This window comes from Toxotes jaculatrix, chromosome 13 (genome assembly GCF_017976425.1).
Source record: "Toxotes jaculatrix isolate fToxJac2 chromosome 13, fToxJac2.pri, whole genome shotgun sequence".
Classification (NCBI taxonomy): domain Eukaryota; kingdom Metazoa; phylum Chordata; class Actinopteri; family Toxotidae; genus Toxotes; species Toxotes jaculatrix.
In genome coordinates, this window is record NC_054406.1 from 7,033,037 (window position 1) to 7,052,054 (window position 19,018).

The 19,018-nt window shown below is 40.6% G+C and overlaps 2 protein-coding genes across 11 annotated transcripts in view; one reads left to right on the forward strand and one right to left on the reverse strand.

Annotated features, from left to right (window-relative positions):
• LOC121192299 (sodium bicarbonate cotransporter 3-like) overlaps positions 1-8,436 on the forward strand; it is a 34,449-nt gene extending 26,013 nt beyond the window's left edge. For 6 of the 9 annotated variants that reach the window (XM_041053911.1, XM_041053914.1, XM_041053919.1 and 3 more), the window contains 13 exons: positions 479-612; positions 814-1,059; positions 1,537-1,642; positions 1,933-2,094; positions 2,584-2,697; positions 2,852-3,013; positions 3,786-4,037; positions 4,343-4,411; positions 4,637-4,810; positions 5,040-5,177; positions 5,501-5,601; positions 6,702-6,818; positions 7,395-8,436. In XM_041053911.1, the coding sequence (XP_040909845.1) occupies positions 479-612; positions 814-1,059; positions 1,537-1,642; positions 1,933-2,094; positions 2,584-2,697; positions 2,852-3,013; positions 3,786-4,037; positions 4,343-4,411; positions 4,637-4,810; positions 5,040-5,177; positions 5,501-5,601; positions 6,702-6,818; positions 7,395-7,476 (1,857 nt within the window). In that variant the 3' untranslated portion in view covers positions 7,477-8,436. Of the gene's footprint in view, positions 1-478; positions 613-813; positions 1,060-1,536; positions 1,643-1,932; positions 2,095-2,583; positions 2,698-2,851; positions 3,014-3,785; positions 4,038-4,342; positions 4,412-4,636; positions 4,811-5,039; positions 5,178-5,500; positions 5,602-6,059; positions 6,109-6,701; positions 6,819-7,394 lie in introns of all 9 variants that reach the window. The other 3 variants (XM_041053917.1, XM_041053918.1, XM_041053916.1) reach the window with 2 other exon arrangements.
• A 3,684-nt stretch (positions 8,437-12,120) lies between these two features.
• Positions 12,121-18,593, reverse strand: LOC121192408 (homocysteine-responsive endoplasmic reticulum-resident ubiquitin-like domain member 2 protein). Of its 2 annotated transcripts, none has more exons than XM_041054096.1 (9): positions 18,499-18,593; positions 17,801-18,150; positions 16,529-16,606; positions 15,636-15,746; positions 15,316-15,443; positions 14,711-14,824; positions 14,290-14,577; positions 13,966-14,080; positions 12,121-13,436 (listed from the first exon to the last, which is right to left on the reverse strand). In XM_041054096.1, the coding sequence occupies exons 2-9, from the start codon at positions 17,945-17,947 to the stop codon at positions 13,269-13,271; spliced, it is 1,149 nt and encodes a 382-aa protein (XP_040910030.1). In that variant the 5' UTR covers positions 17,948-18,150; positions 18,499-18,593; the 3' UTR covers positions 12,121-13,268. The 2 variants fall into 2 exon arrangements, with proteins under 2 accessions (XP_040910030.1, XP_040910029.1); XM_041054095.1 differs by having other exon boundaries at positions 15,636-15,749.
• Between the last annotated feature and the right edge of the window lie 425 nt (positions 18,594-19,018).

A 19,018-nucleotide genomic window follows, 5' to 3' on the forward strand; every position in this document is an offset into this window, starting at 1 on the left:
AGTTATTCTATATAGTGTCTCTCTCTTTTTATCACCCCTGCTCTCTCTCTTTCTCTCTCTCTCTCTCTCTCTCTCTCTCTCTCTCTCTCTCTCTCTCTCTCTCTCTCTCTCTCTCTGTCTATCACTGTCTATCACTCTTTTTTTACCCAGATGTCCTTACTAGGCCAGGGACTGTTGGCATAGGCACAGTCTGTGTGCTGGTGTGTGTGATGCGTCTGAGTAAACTCAGCAGGCGAGGGCTTCACAGAGATATGACTTCGGACAAGTCAGCAGAGTGGAAACATTCAAACAGTTTATCTAGCCTCTCAGACGCAGGCCAGAATGTCTGTTTAATCCAAACTTTTTGGTCGAGGGTCTCTTCCTCACCTCTCTATTTTCTCCTTCAGCCTTTCCCTCTCTATCCCCCTTTGTGTGGTTTTATCTCCCCCCATCCTCCCTCTCTCATTCCATCACGCCCCCCTCTCCTCTGTGTCCACAGAGCGCCATAGAGTCTCTATTTGGGGCATCACTGACAGGAGTGGCATACTCCCTCTTCGCAGGCCAGCCCCTCACTATTCTTGGCAGCACGGGGCCCGTTTTAGTGTTTGAGAAGATCCTCTTCAAGTTCTGCAAGTAAGCTCAAGCAAGTTTACTTTGCTGTGACATGATGAAATAGTCAAAATTTTGATAAGGCTTAATAGTCTTCATAGCATACAGCATTTTGCATGAATTCTAATAATCTGATGGACCCAAATGTGCATATTTGCACCCATGTACAGGCACATGTCTATACCTCTATCTATTCTCATGCATGTCATCTTTGTCTTTGTTTAGCGACTATGGCCTGTCCTACCTGTCGCTGCGGACCAGCATTGGTCTGTGGACAGCTTTCCTGTGCGTTGTGTTGGTGGCTACAGATGCCAGCTCCTTGGTCTGCTATATCACCCGATTCACAGAGGAGGCCTTCGCCGCACTCATCTGCATCATCTTCATCTATGAGGCTCTGGAGAAGCTGTTTCACCTGGGAGAACACTACCCTGTCAACATGCACAACAACTTGGATAATCTTACCCTTTATTCGTGAGTACTGAGAACTGACTTACTTTTGTATTTAAGTTTTATATTAGTAATTTTTTCAAGTCTGTCTCTTATTAAAAGTGGAATAATCCATGAAATTCCTGCTTTAAATCCATTTAACCGTTCTTTAGTGACAAAACCTATTTTATTTGAATTATTTTTTAACAAATGTGGCAGAATTAGAGCTAAGATGTCCCTTTTATAATGCACATTTCAGGTCAGGATAATTTAGGTTTACTCAAATAGTATCTCATTAAGAACACTCTGCTCTTGTTGCTGAAAACTGTAATTGTAGTGGCTTGAGCTGTTCCCCAGAGCTGAAATGAAAATTACCTTGCAAAATAATCAATTTAGGAACAAACAATGCCATCAGATTTTCTGCAGCTTGTGTTTTAAATTAACTTTAAAATGAACGTTTAAGTTTTTTCTGCTCAGGATCAGCGTACAGACTTTGCTTAACATTTGTTCTCTTGTCCTCAGGTGTCAATGTTCTCAACCAGCCAATGTCTCAGATCAGCTCGAGCAGGAGTGGAACCAGACAGGATACAGCCCAGACTCTATCCCATGGAGCAGCCTCAATGTTTCGGTGAGGCAATCATGCAGTGACCTCCACTGTCATAGGCAGTAATTACACCCACACTCACAGTGACATGTAAAGGATGTGTAGAGCAACCATCATCAGCCAGTATCTTACTTTGTGCAGACATTCACACTCTCTCACTGACTCATACAGACTTAGTTTGGCACATAAACACAAATGCAAAAACTGCAGCTACATGTACCACAACTATTTACCGCAACTAAGATACAGATACCCGAACAGCTCATCCAAATAAGCTTTACAGTACTAATTTAATTCTCCTTCGTTTTCTCTAGATGTGTAAAATGCTTCATGGGGAGTTTGTGGGTCCAGCCTGTGGTCACCATGGTCCCTACATCCCAGATGTTCTCTTTTGGTCCATTATCCTCTTCTTCACCACCTTCTTCCTGTCCTCTTTCCTCAAGCAGTTCAAGACAGAGAGATATTTTCCCACCAAGGTGAGATGTTCGTTAGATTTGTCATGTGTACTACTGCTAACAACTTCAGACACAGTACTGTTTTATATTCTTGTTTAAAATATAAATAAATCCACATTCGAATAGGGTGTTTTCTACATATCTCGTGTGCATGCGAGTGTGTGTAGTTCCAGGTAATAACACGTCATACTATGTAAGTGTTTACATTGCTTCAGTCATTAGTATGTGGGAGCAGCCTCATGTACAGAAAGAAAAGATCTTGCTGCATCCACCCACACAGTACCAGCTAGTCTTTTATCACTTGGTGTTTTGTGTAGGCAGGTGTTGGTATTGTCTGATTTGTTATGCTTTTACTGTTGACACAAATGTAATTATCATTACTTTGGTAGATCTTGACAGTGACCTGCAGTAACTGCCTGTGGTTGTAGTGAAGCATCTTCTATTTCTGACTGTTTGTGTGAGGATGAATTTGAATCTGTGTGTGTGTGTGTGTGTGTGTGTATTGTTTAGGTGCGTTCCACCATCAGCGACTTCGCTGTATTTATAACCATCATGATCATGGTGGTGGTGGACTATCTAATGGGTGTCCCGTCTCCTAAACTGAATGTTCCTGACCGCTTTGAGGTAGGCATCTGTTGCACTTTGTCTGTTCAAATTACAAAGGGGGACTTAAAATCAAACTGCTAAAAACTAATTAATGTTCATTATCAGATATTCTCAGACAAATGTTTTATGCCTTATGTACTAAATGTAGCACATCCCTGCCTTTTCCCTGCAGCCGACTTCAAAAAACCGAGGCTGGCTGATGGACCCGTTAGGAGAAAATCCCTGGTGGACGCTGCTGGTGGCAGCACTTCCTGCCCTGCTCTGTACAATCCTGATCTTTATGGACCAGCAGATCACTGCAGTCATCATAAACCGCAAGGAGCACAAACTCAAGGTCAGACTTGCCACTGGGGATTTACTTTTGGTAGTGTTAGATCTTAGAGTTACATCTTATTTTTAAAGTTTTCTGAAGAAGAAGTGTACGAGATGTCCATCCCTTCTTTAAAATCCAGAAAACTGCAAATGCATGTGAAATGTACTTTTGCAGCATCTAAGATTAATGAGGGAAAGATCACAGAAGTCAAACAAAGTCTATTGTAAAATCAAATTTATTTATAAAGCACATTTGAAACAATCTGAGTTGACCAAACTGCTGTACAATAAAATAACATAAGTAAAATGAGTTTGTATGAAGCTCTGGTGTTTGACCTACATGGATTTTGTTTTATAATACAGACTATACCAAGTCTTAAACTAACTCTGTTTCTGTGTCACCAATCTGTCTGTTCATCTGTTTTATGTTTTATTTCTTTCTCACTTCTTTCTTTTAACTTTGTGCTCATTTGTATCGCTGTCTTTGTACATGCTGTCTTTCTGTCTGTTCTTTGCCATCTCTACACCTCTCTAATCATTATGTAGCTTGCTCATCTCTCACCTGTTCTCTGTCTCCCTTTCTGTCATCCTGAATTATGGCTGTAGCAAACATATTCTCTTGTCTTTCTGCTGTGTTCATCTGACAGAAATTGGGTTTTTTTTTTCCTTACGGTTCTACACTGCTACTACTTAAAAAAAAAAACTTTAAATTCAACCTAGCTTGAAATGGGCAAATTAATCATCACTGCCTCAGCAGCTTTCAGTTGTCACTTGTTTCCCTGTGTATCCTACAGAAAGGCTGTGGCTATCACCTGGACTTGCTGGTAGTGGCAATAATGCTGGGCATATGCTCCATCATGGGCCTCCCATGGTTCGTGGCTGCGACCGTCCTCTCCATCTCCCACGTTAACAGCCTGAAGGTGGAGTCTGGCTGCTCTGCTCCGGGAGAGCAGCCTAAGTTTCTGGGTATCCGAGAGCAGCGGGTCACTGGATTCATGATCTTTGTCCTCATGGGCTGTTCAGTTTTCATGACTTCGGTGCTTAAGGTGAGATGGCGTAACCACTAGAATAATAGTAGGGAAAAAAAATTACACGTCCTGGACTTTTGTTTCATTGCACCTATTGTGACAGTCAACGAGAAGGTCACATAAATGTTTAAGAGGAGCCATATTGATATGATTGGCATTCAGAGTCATGTTATTTATTCAATATGTCTCAGATTATTTTGATTTAGGCCTACTTAATGTATCCTGGTTCAACAAATGCCACGTTAGTCTTTTCTTTCTTGTGCTGGAAGTTGAATAATTTATACTGTTGTTATACTGCGTCTCTTGACTTCTGCTCTTTACAGTTCATTCCTATGCCAGTCCTGTACGGAGTCTTTCTCTACATGGGTGTTTCTTCCCTCAAAGGCATTCAGGTAAGACTATACTCTGCTGGTCTTTGAAGATAATATGCTGTTTAATTCTGAACAAAAGATCCGTAGTTCCAAACCTTTGATCGTAATTCAGAATCCTTAAAAGCTGTTAAATGTGTTCCCTTTTCTGAATAATGTATTTACTTTTCCCTTTCCCTCATTAGCCCCTCGTCTTTCCAGCCTTTTTCTTTAGCATTTTGCTTAGCGAGTCTCTCATTTTCTCCGTAGTTCTTTGACCGAATCAAGCTGTTTGGCATGCCTGCCAAGCATCAGCCTGATCTGATCTATCTTCGCTATGTGCCACTGTGGAAGGTCCATATCTTCACCCTGGTGCAGCTCACCTGTCTGGTGCTGCTGTGGGTCATCAAGGCCTCTGCAGCAGCTGTTGTGTTTCCCATGATGGTAATGACTTCATTAAAAACACAGAAGCAGACATTAGAGTGTGTATCAGCTGTAGTAGCAGATAAAATTTAAAATATCACCATGATATAACATTCATATTCATTGTTGTGTCAAATGAAAAGAAGACATTAAAGATTTTCTCAGTGTGATAAATGAGTTTGTATTGTGTTTTATTATATCCTGTGATTTGAAATCTGTGATAATAGTGTCCTTGTTTGTGTGTCTCCAGGTTCTGGCACTGGTGTTTGTCCGAAAGCTTCTAGACTTTTTCTTCACCAAGAGAGAGCTGAGCTGGCTGGATGACTTGATGCCAGAAAGCAAGAAGAAGAAAGAGGATGATAAGAAAAAGAAAGCCCGTGAAAAGCTGGTAAAACTCATTTCATGTTTTTTTTTCCCCCTTCTTTTTTTGTAGTGTAAATCATGAGTCAGACTTATTAAAGTAGAAAGATGAGAACATTTTTGTTAAATGTCCAAAAGTCATTTTAGAATAATTTAACATCAGATACCATCCAATTTTAGCCCATGTATGAACATAAACCAATGTAATGTGATCATATAAAAGAATCATATATTTAAAATGAAGTGACTGTGAAGATATTAAATTGTAAGACATGAGTGTTTTAGCAGGAAGAGCTTCACTGCAGTAACAGCCGGTTTTTAATTTACTGACCCAATGCTGTTTTCACCCAGGAGGAAGAGTCCAGACTGCAGGAGGAAGAGGATATGGGACTGAAGGTCAGCTTTGAAGGCTCGAACCTGCTCAACATCCCAGTGAAAACACTCTCAGGGAGGTGAGTGGTGCACCCCAGAAACCACACTTTGATGCCCAGTTGTGGAATGAAAAGCAGCATTTAATTGCAAATGCCATAGTGAGGCATTAGGTGTAATCTACTTATTCATATAATAGTGTATCACTCCAAAAATGTCATCTTTTATAATTATATTTTATTATCTTCATTGATTCCCATGAGGCAGCTAAGTACAATTTTATGGCTTAAAATGCTTAATGGACTAAACTTAATATAAATGGTTCCCAAATGATTTTGCTTTGTCTCTGATTAATGTCTTAATGGCCGATGTGATCCAGAAAACCAGTCTAGAAACCTGAAAATAAAATGTTAGATGTTGTTCACAGTAAATAATAAACTGGAGCTGCAAACACATTTTCAGATGCATCATTATATACAACTTGAAATAGTAATTCTGACACTGATAGTCAGCTGTGTGTCATTATGTCCATCTTGAACAGATCATACAGAATAGGACTAGTGACCCACAGCCTCCCAATGGAAGAAGAGGTAGCAGGGCTGTGTGTCTGATGCAGACCCTCATGGCTGCGTTCTAACCCTGCTCACTGATACTGTTAGCGCATGGCCAGAACTGTCAGTCCTCAGCTATTTGAAAAACAGAAACACTGGCTTTAAAACACACTGCTTTGTGTGTTGTTGTGTTGTTGTGTTTTGTTTTGTTTTCAATTTTGAGGGTAAATGGTCTGTGATGAAATGTGTGTTTTGGTGAAATCATTTTACTCTTGTCTAACTAACTGATAATATGAACACAATCAACTCATGATTTTTGCCTCTAATGCAAAAGGGCCACATTTCTTGATACATGTTAACATTGAACATACTGTATGTCACCTGTCTAGTCAGCTCTTTTGTGATCTTAATTTGTTTTAGTTTCTGATTTATATGCATGTTTGTGTCTGCTTGTTTGAACTCTCCTGCACTGAACCTCTCCCGCTAATTTGATGTGTATATGCGTGTCTTCTCTTTGTTCTTGTGTTCATGTTTGTGTATGTGTGTGTGTGTGTGTGTGTGTGTGTGTGTGTGTGTGTGTGTGTGTGTGTGTGTGTGTGTGTGTGTGTGTGTGTTTGCATTTTGGCATGTAGTTCTGATTCTGACCCTTTGGTAGTAAATATCTCTGATGAAATGGCCAAAACAGCAGCATGGAAAGCAGTGAACTCGAGTGCAGAGTCTTGTGCCCATCCTGAGAAGTGTAGTCGAAGGTAGCTATGCCAGAGCCCCTGCTCCCAACTGCATTACTTTAATATGATAATATAATGTGGACAAAAAAGGTGACTAAATGTTGTCTGTGAGTGACTACTGTATCTCAGGTTTTTGTACTGTAGTGAAATAAACTGATTGCTTATTATTGCTTGGAAAGTAGAAGATCAGTTTAATATTTAAAACAGGATTTTAAAAACACAAATTAAATTAAAACTGATATGGCCTTTTTTTTAAGTATAAATCCATAGAGAATGATTGGGCATCAATCACACTATAAATCTGTACAAGCAAAAATAACAGCCTTGTTCTTGTCTCCTTTAGATGCTTTAGCTGTTAATTTGAGTATGTTGATAGGAATATTATCTAGGGTTGTTACAACTATGATCTAAAATTTTTAACACAGTCCTCATGTTAGCCCTGCCATCAACGAGGCGTACGGTAATATCTTGTTCTTGAGTACGAACGCTTTTCAGGCAAACAAAATCTCACATTTGTAGGTGCTGCCCACCCTTTGCACCACCTTAAATGTGCAGAAGCATTCATCTTGTTTCTGTATCTCCATCTCTGTATGACAGCCAGGAGAAGGTGGCCTGCGTTAGAGTCGACGTCAGCCCAGACACACCCGGAGGAGGTTCCACTGCCGAGACCTTCCTGTGATAAAGGGAAGGCCCTCCCTCCCTCCCTCCTGATACCTTCTCCCACACAACACTTAACCCCGATGATGGGCACCATCTTTGTGGGAAAGGGGGCATAGAACTGGAGCAGCACAACCTGCCTGCAGAGCTCCCATCTTCAGGGCAGCAGGCGAGCTCCCCCGGGGCTGTGAGTCCTACTCCACTCAAGTCTTGAAGTGTGCAGCATTAGTACAAATGGCTGCCATGATGTACTGTAGAGCGCACATCTCCGAGGAATGAAGGAATTCCACTGTTACTGCCCACCGCCGCTCACTGTTTAGGAACTCTCTTAATCAAGCAATTTTCTATCACCCATTTAAACCACAGATGCCAAAGGAAGGGGCCTCACCTGTGGGGATTTTGGACTGTGTGAATTTAATTTTACTTTTAAGCCCCTGTATATTTTAATTTTAGTTTTACTGTTGTTTTAGGTCGTCACACTAGTGCACGTTTAGCTCTTGCGGCTCAGACACCATGAGTCATCCTGCACTGTTTCTTTCCATGTATTTTAGGTCATATTAAGACCTTACACTAAACTACACCAGCTTATTTGATTAAAGCCATTCAGGTACTGTCAGTGACGGATGATTATTCTTTATAATTGCTCTGGCACAGTAAATGACACAAACCAAAACAGAGGTACATTCAGATGCGCTATACGATATGCTACTACTACCACAGCACATTACTACTGCATACATCTTTATAGATCTACTTATAAATCATTTCTCCTTCCTCCAGGGGAACACTCAGTATTAATATTGCTGCTCAAAAGTTGGTCAGTTGTTTTCACTGTAAACCTCACTGTTCATATTATATGTGCTGTTATAGAAATATCATTATGTGTATGTATGTATGTATGTATACCGTGTTCTTTTCATTCATAACATTATAGAAAACCTACTTCTGAGGCCATATAAAGTCTGTACTGTACAGTAAGCACTTTGCCAGTATAGTTTCTTACCTAAAATGGATTATAGTGTGTTAATAAAGAGGTTACTTCTCCTCCCACAGTATCTATAGAGCTGTTGTTCAAATGTCAGTAAAACAACTCAGGAATCTTGAAGGATTTCTGACTGTGGTCACTTGATATTTTTGTCACAAGGCAGCGATAATTAACTGTCCACTGTATTCCTTTCATCGCTGGTATCACAACTATTTTAATAAATGCTGTAAATCATAAAATATAGTTAGGTGCAGAATTTAAAAAAGAGAATATTCGTGACCCCAGTTAGTTGCACCTGTTTTTATACTGTCTGTATTAATGTTGTTAACAGTGTGTGTGGTGTAAGGATAATTTGGTATGTCTAGCGTTGCAAATCATTTTATGCAAAATATTTCTACAGTAAATGTAAAGACTATTATATTCTGTGAAGTTGTTCTTATTTTGCTAAGTGCAGTCCTGTTTTAGCAATAAGTATTCCATACGTGCAATGTATGGACTCATGAACCTGGCTAATATTCAGGCAAAGAATAAGTTGTGAAACGATTTGTGTGTCTGTTTCATCGGCTCTGTCTGTGTGTAGCTACAGTGACTATACGGACAATAGCTTACGTGCCTTGTCGAAGCTCTTAATGTGCAAGTCTTGTACTGATAATTTAAGTGTTCAGAACTGTTGTACAGGTCAGGTACACACATGATGGCACACAAATGCCAAAGACAGACCATCATTATTTTACGAGAGTGAACCAGTACACAGCTCATTTGCAGAGGCTCATGTCTGTCGTAATCTTATTCCATGTCTGTGTGAAGGTCGTAGCCTGAGCCACCGACTCAAACGATGTAACTAGTTATCTTCCATTTACAGATGTAATCCTGACTACTGTTTCTGTGTGTGTGTGTTCTACTGTCACAGCTCTAGTATTTGCTCACAACATAAAAGCTCTGTAATCAATATTGAGATACTGGAATCTTTTTTTTTTTTTTTGAATGATTAGTGAATGTCAAATTATTGTACTGTCAACATCAAAAATGAAGTCTGTGACATTTTGCCAAACATCTTCTAAAAAAGAAAAAATGTAATTTGAAATTCAGTCTGAAATGGCTATAGCACTGCATATATGGACCAGTTGGCATTAAAATGTAAGTAATCAGTGTAATCAAAGTCAGTTCAATCAATTATAGTCAACATCCACCAACCAAGTACTAATATAATTTCACAGCAATATTGTTCATTTTGATTTAAAAATGACCCTGTTTTCACATCAAGCGTCTCAATTAAGATATTTTAGCTTATATAGGTGGAAATCAACAAAAAGGAGGAGTTTCACCCTCCATCATCACACAAACATCACTAAGTAAAAATGTATTTTTTCTGATGTACCGACACATAACATCAGTGAAGCACACTGCATCCTGTTGTTAGCTTGAATGATGACTTTTATGTCATGGCCAATTGATGCAAAGCAATAAAAGTGTATACATGGTCAATTCCTTCTGTCTTCATTTTAACCAGTGAATCTTAGAGTGATCATTTCTTTCTGTTGGCCTGGTTCTTTCTTCACCTTCCTCATCTTAGGTGGACTCTCATCACACACTGAGAAAAATGCTTATTTTTTCATGTGAAAGTCAAATTCCCTGGTGTAGAAGTTTTATCTGTATAGTTAGAGTATATACCTGCAATGTACCCCCACCGGCCACTTCATTAGCTGCACCTGTTCAACTGCTCGTTAAAGCAAATACCACTCACATGGCAGCAACTCAATGCATTTGGGCATGTATGCATGGACAACCTGCCAAAGTTAAAACTGAGCATCAAAATGGGTATCATGGATGTGCAGCTGACAAATCTGCATCAACTGAGCAATGCTCTCATGTCAATATGGATCAAAGTCTCTGATGAATCTATGCCATGAAGAATTAAGGCAGTTCTGAAGCCAAAAGGGAGTCCAACCTGGTACTAGTAAGATGTACCTAATAAAGTGGCCAATAAAGTGAATAATGTACAGGCAAAACTATAGCAAGATCAATACATTAGTCAGGTGTATCACATATATCAGTCTCGATTATCTTATGGCAGATAAAGGTATTGGATGTCAGCCATTAAGTCATAAGAAACTGAAATCCAGAAATGCCAAAGATCATAGTATATGTCAGGTCATTTATAAACACATTGCATAGTTTGTTTTTCAGCTGTAAAATTCCTCCATTTGGTCACAGTTATTAAATTACCAAATTTAAGGGATCCTTTTCAAAAATAATTTGGTAAGAGAACATGGTCCTCAGTGTTCCTATTGTAAAATCTTAAATATTGACATCAATTGGCCACAACAGTCCACTGCTGGCTGAGCTATAGGTAAATCACTCACTAACACAGGCCACGCAAGGATAAAAGAGGAAAATGTTACTAGACCGGTGAACAAACATAACGTGGAGGCTCTGTCCCATTTACAAGAAGCCTGGGGTGTTTTTCATGTTAAAGACAAATGGTGGCAGCAAAGATCTGTGTTACACACCACAGCTGAGCACATTCCCCCAGCATGATACTGCATAATACTACATCATCTGTTCTACCTGCAGTGTTTCTGTTCTTAAGTTTGTGTCACCTTAATTGCTTGAAAAATGTTTTTATTTTCATTTAAATCATGATTTTGAGAAGCTTTTTTAAGGCCTTTGTGAACAAACTGACTGACGTGCAAAGGTGGTTCCACTTATTGACTAATTAGGCCTTTGTGGAGCGTGTGTGGGTGTGTTTGATTGACACTTCCCCTCACTGCCCTTTAGTTTTGTGGGAATGTGTTAGAGCAGTACAACTTGCAACTGACCCTGAGCTGAGGTCTGATTAGCCAGAGAAATTGAAAACACCTGTGTGGATGTGCAGGGGCCTTGAGCACAGTCATTAGCTGAGTGCTCAGAAGCATCGGACTGTCTGAGGTTGTGCACAGTTTAGGGTGGATCAGGAATTGTGTTTAATGACTTTTAGCATAAAATAAAATCCAGTACAGGCATAGTAGGGCTGTGTATAGATTCATCATTTATATCTATGCCTTCGATGTTAAAATATGAGAAAGCAAGGTCCTCGAGCAAAGTTTGAACCTTTTCATTCATGGATACGTGTAGGCCCTGTTTCAACAATGTACCTTCAGGGAGTTAAGAGGAACAATTTTGGTCAAAGCATCACTTCTCTACTCAGCCCTGCATGAGTGTAATTAGGCTCACGTTGTGCTACATCGTGAACTGCCTCAGCGTGGGATGTACAGTTCCAGGTGCACCACGTTGCAGCAGCTCCAAGAAAAAATAATCATGAAAATTCCTCTTGGGCGGTGATGTCAGAAATCATGTCTACTAAATCTGTATTTATTTGATGCACTGGATTGCTCACTGTTTTGGAGCAGCATGTGGTCTAATCTAGATGCACGACGGACTTCAGACCCACGCATGACCAGATCTTGCACAGTAGATAAGTCTTGTTAAATAGTTAATTTTACAAGACTAAATATTTGACTATGTTCTCCATATACCCATGTTGTGTGTGCTCAGCTGAGGCCACCAGATCTTCCAGCTTGTGACTGCCTCTCAGTGAGTCTCAAAGCAAAGGGACAATTCCTTGAGTACTTGTGATCATGTGTTGCTCTTTGTCTGAGTGAGAATCTGAAGGAAATGATAGTATTACCACACTACATTACCATCAAGGTAGGTTTAATAAACATGAATATTATTACTGGTACACAACATGATAAATGTAACAGCAGCAGCCATTTTCACAAACTTGAGAGGTGTTCGGTTTGTCCTACACAAACTCAGCATTGAGGCAGTGCTTAAGCCAGGGGTGTCCAAACTGTTCCACAAAGGGCCGGTGTGGCTGCAGGTTTTTGTTCCAACCAATGAAGAGCACACAGTGTAACCAATCAACTGTCTGAAGACTGAGATCAGTTGATTTAATGAGTCAAGTCTGGTGTGCTGCTGCTTGGTTGGAACAAAAACCTGCAGCCACACAGCCCTTTGTGGAACAGTTTGGACACCCCTGGCTTAAGGAGTAGGGCATTTTAAAGTGTCTTAAAACATGACTTGATACTCCATTAGTGGTGGGAGATCAATTCTTCTATCTCGCTCAGTCCTTTCAGGCTGTTTTAGAGAGTTAGTGGTACGCTGATTCACTTTTCAGAAGCCAGCATCACTCTGTGTTACACGGGAACACAGCACACAATGTGTTCAGACACACTTTATGAACTCTCAAGCCAAAATCACTCACGTCCTTTATCACAGGAGCTGCGTGATTTCAGGATTACTTGCTTTAGTTCAGCTTTTGGACTAAAAGTGGCCCTTTTATTTCAATTTCTTGTTGGAATACAACCACCATTATTACAAAAAAAAAATCATTATAGTTCAAACAAAACTATTTCAACAAATATTGTAGCTTCTTACAAAGAGAAAAAAAAGAGTCGGGTTGTTAAACACAAATAGTGCTATAATTATTTTTCTTTATAAATGTGCCTGCTGTCTCTATTTTATGAATCATTTTATGAAACAGTGCACTGGCACACTATTATTTTCACTATGTTTACAAGGTATCACTAGCAATTCTTGTTTGTAGAAGATCAACTAATGTTGATTTCATTTGACAGTTCAAAATGTTTGTCTTCATGCAGACAAACAAAAAAGGTCAATATAAAGTGACCTTCTGACTAAGATATGGAGAAAAGTAGACTAGTGGGAAACTATAACACTGCATTGCAACAGACAAAGAGTTTCCCTAAATGGGCAGGATATTTGTCCTCTCTTAAAGAAAGAATGTGCTCCTGTGGAGAGCTGCGGTGGCTCATGGTGCTCGTGGTTCAGTTAGCAGCGTTTGGCGGTCCCTCTGGGATGAGCGACATGAAGAAGGTTATGATGAATGACCACGTGGAGGATAGGAAGCCTGCGTGGGGGGCGCTGTTCGGATCTTCTGCGCCTTCCTCTCCACTTTCACCGTCATCATCCGAGCCGTCATCCATCACGCCTTCCTATACAGGATGAAGTCAAATTATAAGAACAAAACCACGCTACAGGAATATACATCGTCTCTCAACTACCATATATTTGATATATTTGACTGTGAAATGAGATATCCGCTAAGATAACTTCAGCAATCGCTCCCTAATGCAAAGTTAGCAATTCAGACTTATCTGCCAGTGAAGTCTATTTGGTCACTGAAGAAGTTTCCTGTAAGCTGATATGTGATGAAAGTGTTTCACTTTTGTCTATTTTATGTCGTCTGAAAAAAAGTTGCCACTTTTTTATTCTCCACTATATTTGCGACCAACATTAGGAGCCTAATTCTTGGTAAATTAGCACTGCTATCTCATCTGAAACTAATTCCTGCTTTTTGTATCCATCTGCAGAACTGTTCTGTGAAAATCATTTAATGATCTGGAAACTGGTACTGCAGTGAAAACGCTCTATCAGAGCTACAATCATTGTTACAGATAAAAATCCCATCAGCCCTGAGGTAATGATCTTAGTAAAGCTGAAATGGATGAGAGAGGCAGCAACCATCTCTTGTAAGTCGAGGTTTTGTAGCTCCCCCTCCATGTCGTCCTGATTGGCTCTGTCTCCAGGGAGCTGGAGTTCATTCTCCAGGTTGAAAGGAAACCAGCCGGCTTGGTGCCTGCAGATAGAATCAACCACATTAAGTTCTCAGTGCCAAAATTAGAAACTCTAGGATAAATTAACACCTTTAAATGAACCTTAAAAAAAAACCCCAGACTGTTCTGATGCAGCTGTGGTCAGGAAAGAACATCCCATTTTAAAAAACAGCCCCAAATGCTAACTGGATAAACAGCATCACAGCTCTGGTAGAGTCAAATGGTCACTCACAGGTAAAGCACCAGCATGGCCATCGTCACCATGACAAAGCGGCTGAAGGAGGAGTAGAAGTAGACTATGCTAAGCAAGATCGCAGCACGAGAAAATGTGTACACCCAGTCCAACCAGTCCCAGTTTAGCTCCTCCTCGTTCAGGATCTCCCCTCCCTGGGCGTTCATCTGGACCTCTGGGTTGCCATGGGGATCAGCTTGAGGTCGCTGGCTTAGAGAATCGGGCTGGCTGGACTGAGTTGAGGGCTGATCCGGCCTGAGGTGCTGAGCGGAGGCAGCCAGTAACTGACTGTAGGGAGAGAGAAACACGCAGCATGTGAGCAGAGCTGCGTGGTAACACTGGCTTTTTTTTGTGGTGTTGTTTGAACAATGGTCTAAAAACATTCACCAGAAACAGAAAACACCAACACGAAGGGACTTACTAATGCATGTAGTACTGCCGGGCGTACAGCTGCTGCCACCACATTAGCGTCATGGGGTTGTAATAAGCAGGCATGTTTGTGTGAGGAGTTGAATGTGGAGAGTATTGGTTCCAGCTGGAAAAGGAGGCACAGCATTATAACACCTGACCTGCCAGACAATTGTAGGTACGAGATTTGTTAAGGATGAGTTATCAGTGGCTACGGCATTAAAGAAGCACAGCGGAAGAAAGAGTTGATGCATCTGACTCTCTGAATGTTCTACCTTGCGCGGCTGATGCTGCAACCTCTGCATTAATCTGACGTCATTAAGTTCAGCTGTGCAATGCTATAAAGTGATATGGAAAGTTACCAGGTCTAATGTACTAAGATTTCCGTCATGATTTTTACGTAAAAGTGACTGAGGTTCTTATTTAAACACTACTTACAGAAACACTTCCATAGTGAGGTGTTTGTTCTTAAGGGGGTTGAGGCACAAGTGTATTTGATAAATAATCCGTAGGTCTGAAATGATCCCACTGAATTTTGATTTTTGCTGTAGTGAGTCAACTTTCTAAAATCCCCGGTCAACTCTTCACCATAGAAGTTTCACCAGTCCAGAAGCTTACCTCTGCATTAATTGTGAATACACCTGGTGGTAAGGGAAGGGTCCAGCTCGCTGTCTGAGTCCATCACTGCTCTCTCCTGTAGATGACTGATGTGGACCAGTGGGAGGGCTATTTGAGTTCGTAATGGGCTATAACCAGAAAAATAAGTTCTGAATAATCATAATACTTTATGCTTCATCTTCAAAAAAAAAAAAAAACGGTAAGCAACGTTGTTCAAATCCTCAGGGGGGAGTACATTACAGCAGTGAGCTGGGTGATGAAAGGAAATGTGGTGATGATGAAATGAGTGGAAAGGTGTGACGAGCGTGTGGCTGACCCACCGTGGGACCGGCCAAGTTCTCCTGAGGCTTGTTACTGCGGCTGCGGGGGGGCTTTGGGGAGCTGGGAGGGGTTCGTGAGGCGCACACCAGATGGAGCATATGGTACTCATCCTGCTGTAGAAGCCAATACAGCTCATTATCAAACAGAGTCTAAGTACTGCATGTTCAAAGAAAAAAAAAAAAGATCAACTTCTGGCTTTTATGGGTGAACACTGCCTCATTTAGATAACAGAGAACATCTCAGAACACTTCTAAACTCACTTTTGGCCAACTGCTTTCAGAAGTGAAATAAAAAAGAAGAGTTACATTCATAATATCTACGTAATATTCTTTTTTTCAATATTATACTGACAAATAGATATCAACATAGCCCATTGATTTTCACAGTAAAATACCACCCAATTACAGGAAAACCAGAGTTCCTGTTTAAAAATACATTGCAACGATGTGAACATTGCTGTGGCCCTAAGGTGCAAAACCAGCAGCAAAGTGGGCAATAAAACTAAACAGAAAAATCTCAGCAATTCAAATAAAAAAATAACAATAAAGCACAAGATAAACTCTTTCATTATAGCTGTAATACACCTGTCAATTGATTTCTCTCTCTCTCTGTTTCTCTCTCTTTCATATACAGGAGCACTGTTGTGCTGAAACAGCAAAAGGCCTTCCCCTTAGACTGTTGCCACAAAGTACACTGTCACTCTATAACAGGAGTGTTCCAACCAAGCAGCAGCACACCAGACTCGACTCATTTAATCAACTGATCTAAGTCTTCAGACAGTTGATTGGTCAAACTGTGTGCTCTCCGTTGGCTGGAACAAAAACCTGCAGCCACGCGGCCCTTTGTGGAACAGTTTGGACACCCCTGGTCTATAACAACAAAGAGAACCTACCTTTCTGAGCACATCTTTTAAGGTAAAGTGATCCAAAAGCAGCTTCCCAGAATACACCAGCCTCTGGTCTTTGGAGCTCTAAAAAGTTTTTAAAATGATAACAAGGTCAGAGAAGAGAATCTGTATATTAACAACAGTTGGTTTTTGTTGACAACAATACAACAACAAGCAGGAAAACAGGAAACTTGGCAATGTAGGTCACAACATCAAAGGGCAGAGATTTTGTGTGAGTAAGTAATGCGGATGAGATCATAGTCACCACTATTGGGATAAGTGGGTCTTAACAGTGGATTAAAGTGGCAGTGCAACAAGGTCAGAGTGTGTCCTCTTAAAGCCTGCATTTACTGTGCAGCCATTCAGGAATTGAAATTGCCTATTTTAATTCCTTGCCACATACAACTGAGAACCTTTTACTCTGGGTTCAAGTTGCCTCGTTGTAAAATGTGCCACAGTTCATGTCCACCAAATTACACTAACAAAAGTGCAGCCTTAATAGAGATTACTCTGCAGCTTTACAGTGGAGCAGTTTGTGTTTACAATGATTGCATCAGAACAAGTACTGAGCGGAGAGGAAAGGGAGCAAAGTCAGATTAGCAGCGCAATACAGGAGGAATCTAAATGCCTCCCTTTCACTGTGACGTCAAATCTACAGACTCCGAGGCTCTTTCAGCTACTACGACTCTAGGGACCCAACTTCATTCCCTTCAGATAATAGATCAAGGTTATCTCTCTGTGTCACTTCTATGATTATTCAACAGCAATGGGAATCACAAAGGAAGTTTAGCAGAAATCAGACAGCAGGAAAAGTTGAACCACGAGGCTGTGGCTGTGTAAGTGTTACGTTCAGTTTAAGATTAAAACACTGGCCACATAAATTTCACATTCTACTAGTTCTGAGTGGAAATGTAAATCTAACATCTGACATGCCTGATATTATTATAAACAATTCACATATTGAGTTTAAATGCACAGATTCTGTCACATACATGTCATCCTGGTGACTGAGCTGAACCTGAATATCAAGAAACAGTTTGTGTTGGTCTGGGAACATTTGTTAAATGTTTATTTCACCAGTTTCTCTATCACTGCATCTTTCCTGTCACACTATGTTGCCAAACTGTCCAATACAGGCAAAAAACAACAACAAGAACAACAACAAAACAGCACAAAAGACGTAGCTCCTCCTTTGGTGATCAGCTGGCTTAGATGTCAGAGAAGCATAAAAGATTTCAGAAAACAGCAGCACTAAGTTGATGAGAGTGAAATACTCACTGGTTTGCTTGGGTACACATCTGACAAGTGTGCTTTGAGTTTCTCCACAGTCCAGTTCTGGTAACAGTTGATGGTCTGGTCATCGTACTTCTGGTTGGGAGCCCTGATGACAAGGGTAACAGGATTGTCCACAATAGCTTGATCCATGACTCAAAACCATTTGTTTTCAATGGAAAAGAAAAGATCCGGACTGCCCTGTCTTGGTGCTGGCTCCAGCCCTTCTGGTAGTTTTCTAGTGGCTTTCTGGCAGCATCAGAGCAAAGCTTCAATGTTATGTAAAGTCCGATATTGTTAATCTGCAGCTGCAAGGTGTTTCCTGCGATTCTGTACCAACGGCACACAGCTGGAACCTGAGGAGAGAGAGGAAAACATTGATCTTAGCGTGACCCCAATAACAAACTGGTTTGATGCATGACGGACGAGTGATGTGTGCTAGGAACAGGCAAGCTGAAACCTGGCACTGGATATAACGTTAGGACACTGCCCGACCAAATTAACCGTTACATGTTTGAATGCGGTATGTACTAGCGCACCCTGGTCAGGGATATTTAACAGCTGGCTAAGCTAACGTTAGCTACAAATGTTAGTCAAGTCAAGCAGAAAAAGTTGTTAGCTAGCGTACGTAACGAGCCGAATTAAGACAATATACTATTGTTAAGATGTGTGTCTAAAACTGAGTCGTGACAGGCTTGATTTACCTGCCTTGTTTATCCCCCAGTGTCCGAAATGTTGCCTTCTAGTAACTCCAAGCCCTGGCTGAACCTGGGAGTTGGTCTCCTTCGTTGGTCCTCGGTTGGTTGTCGACATCTAACATTCCGGCTTATTACCGCCACCTACTGTGCAAATGTGCTCTTTGCCAGTATGGAACATTAACATCGTAACTACACAAAAAGAAACCAAAGCAGTACTTATGTAAATAAATCTAAATGTAAAATAATGTAATTTGACAGCACCATAAACTACAGCCTCTAAAATGGCACCTAAAAAAAAAAATAAATAAATCAACACCTCTTCAAAAACGAATAGAAAGAAAGAAAGAGAGCATTTTTAATGACTGTTATCAATTTGTATGGCATTAAACTAAGATACAGACAGGAACTGTGCTGTGAAGGATTAACTGATCAGAACTGAGAAGTGCAACATGCCCTGATTTGCAGGGGTCTGTAGCAGTTAAAAGGATTAAATTTGACTGCCATCTTCTGGTGGCACAGAGTAACA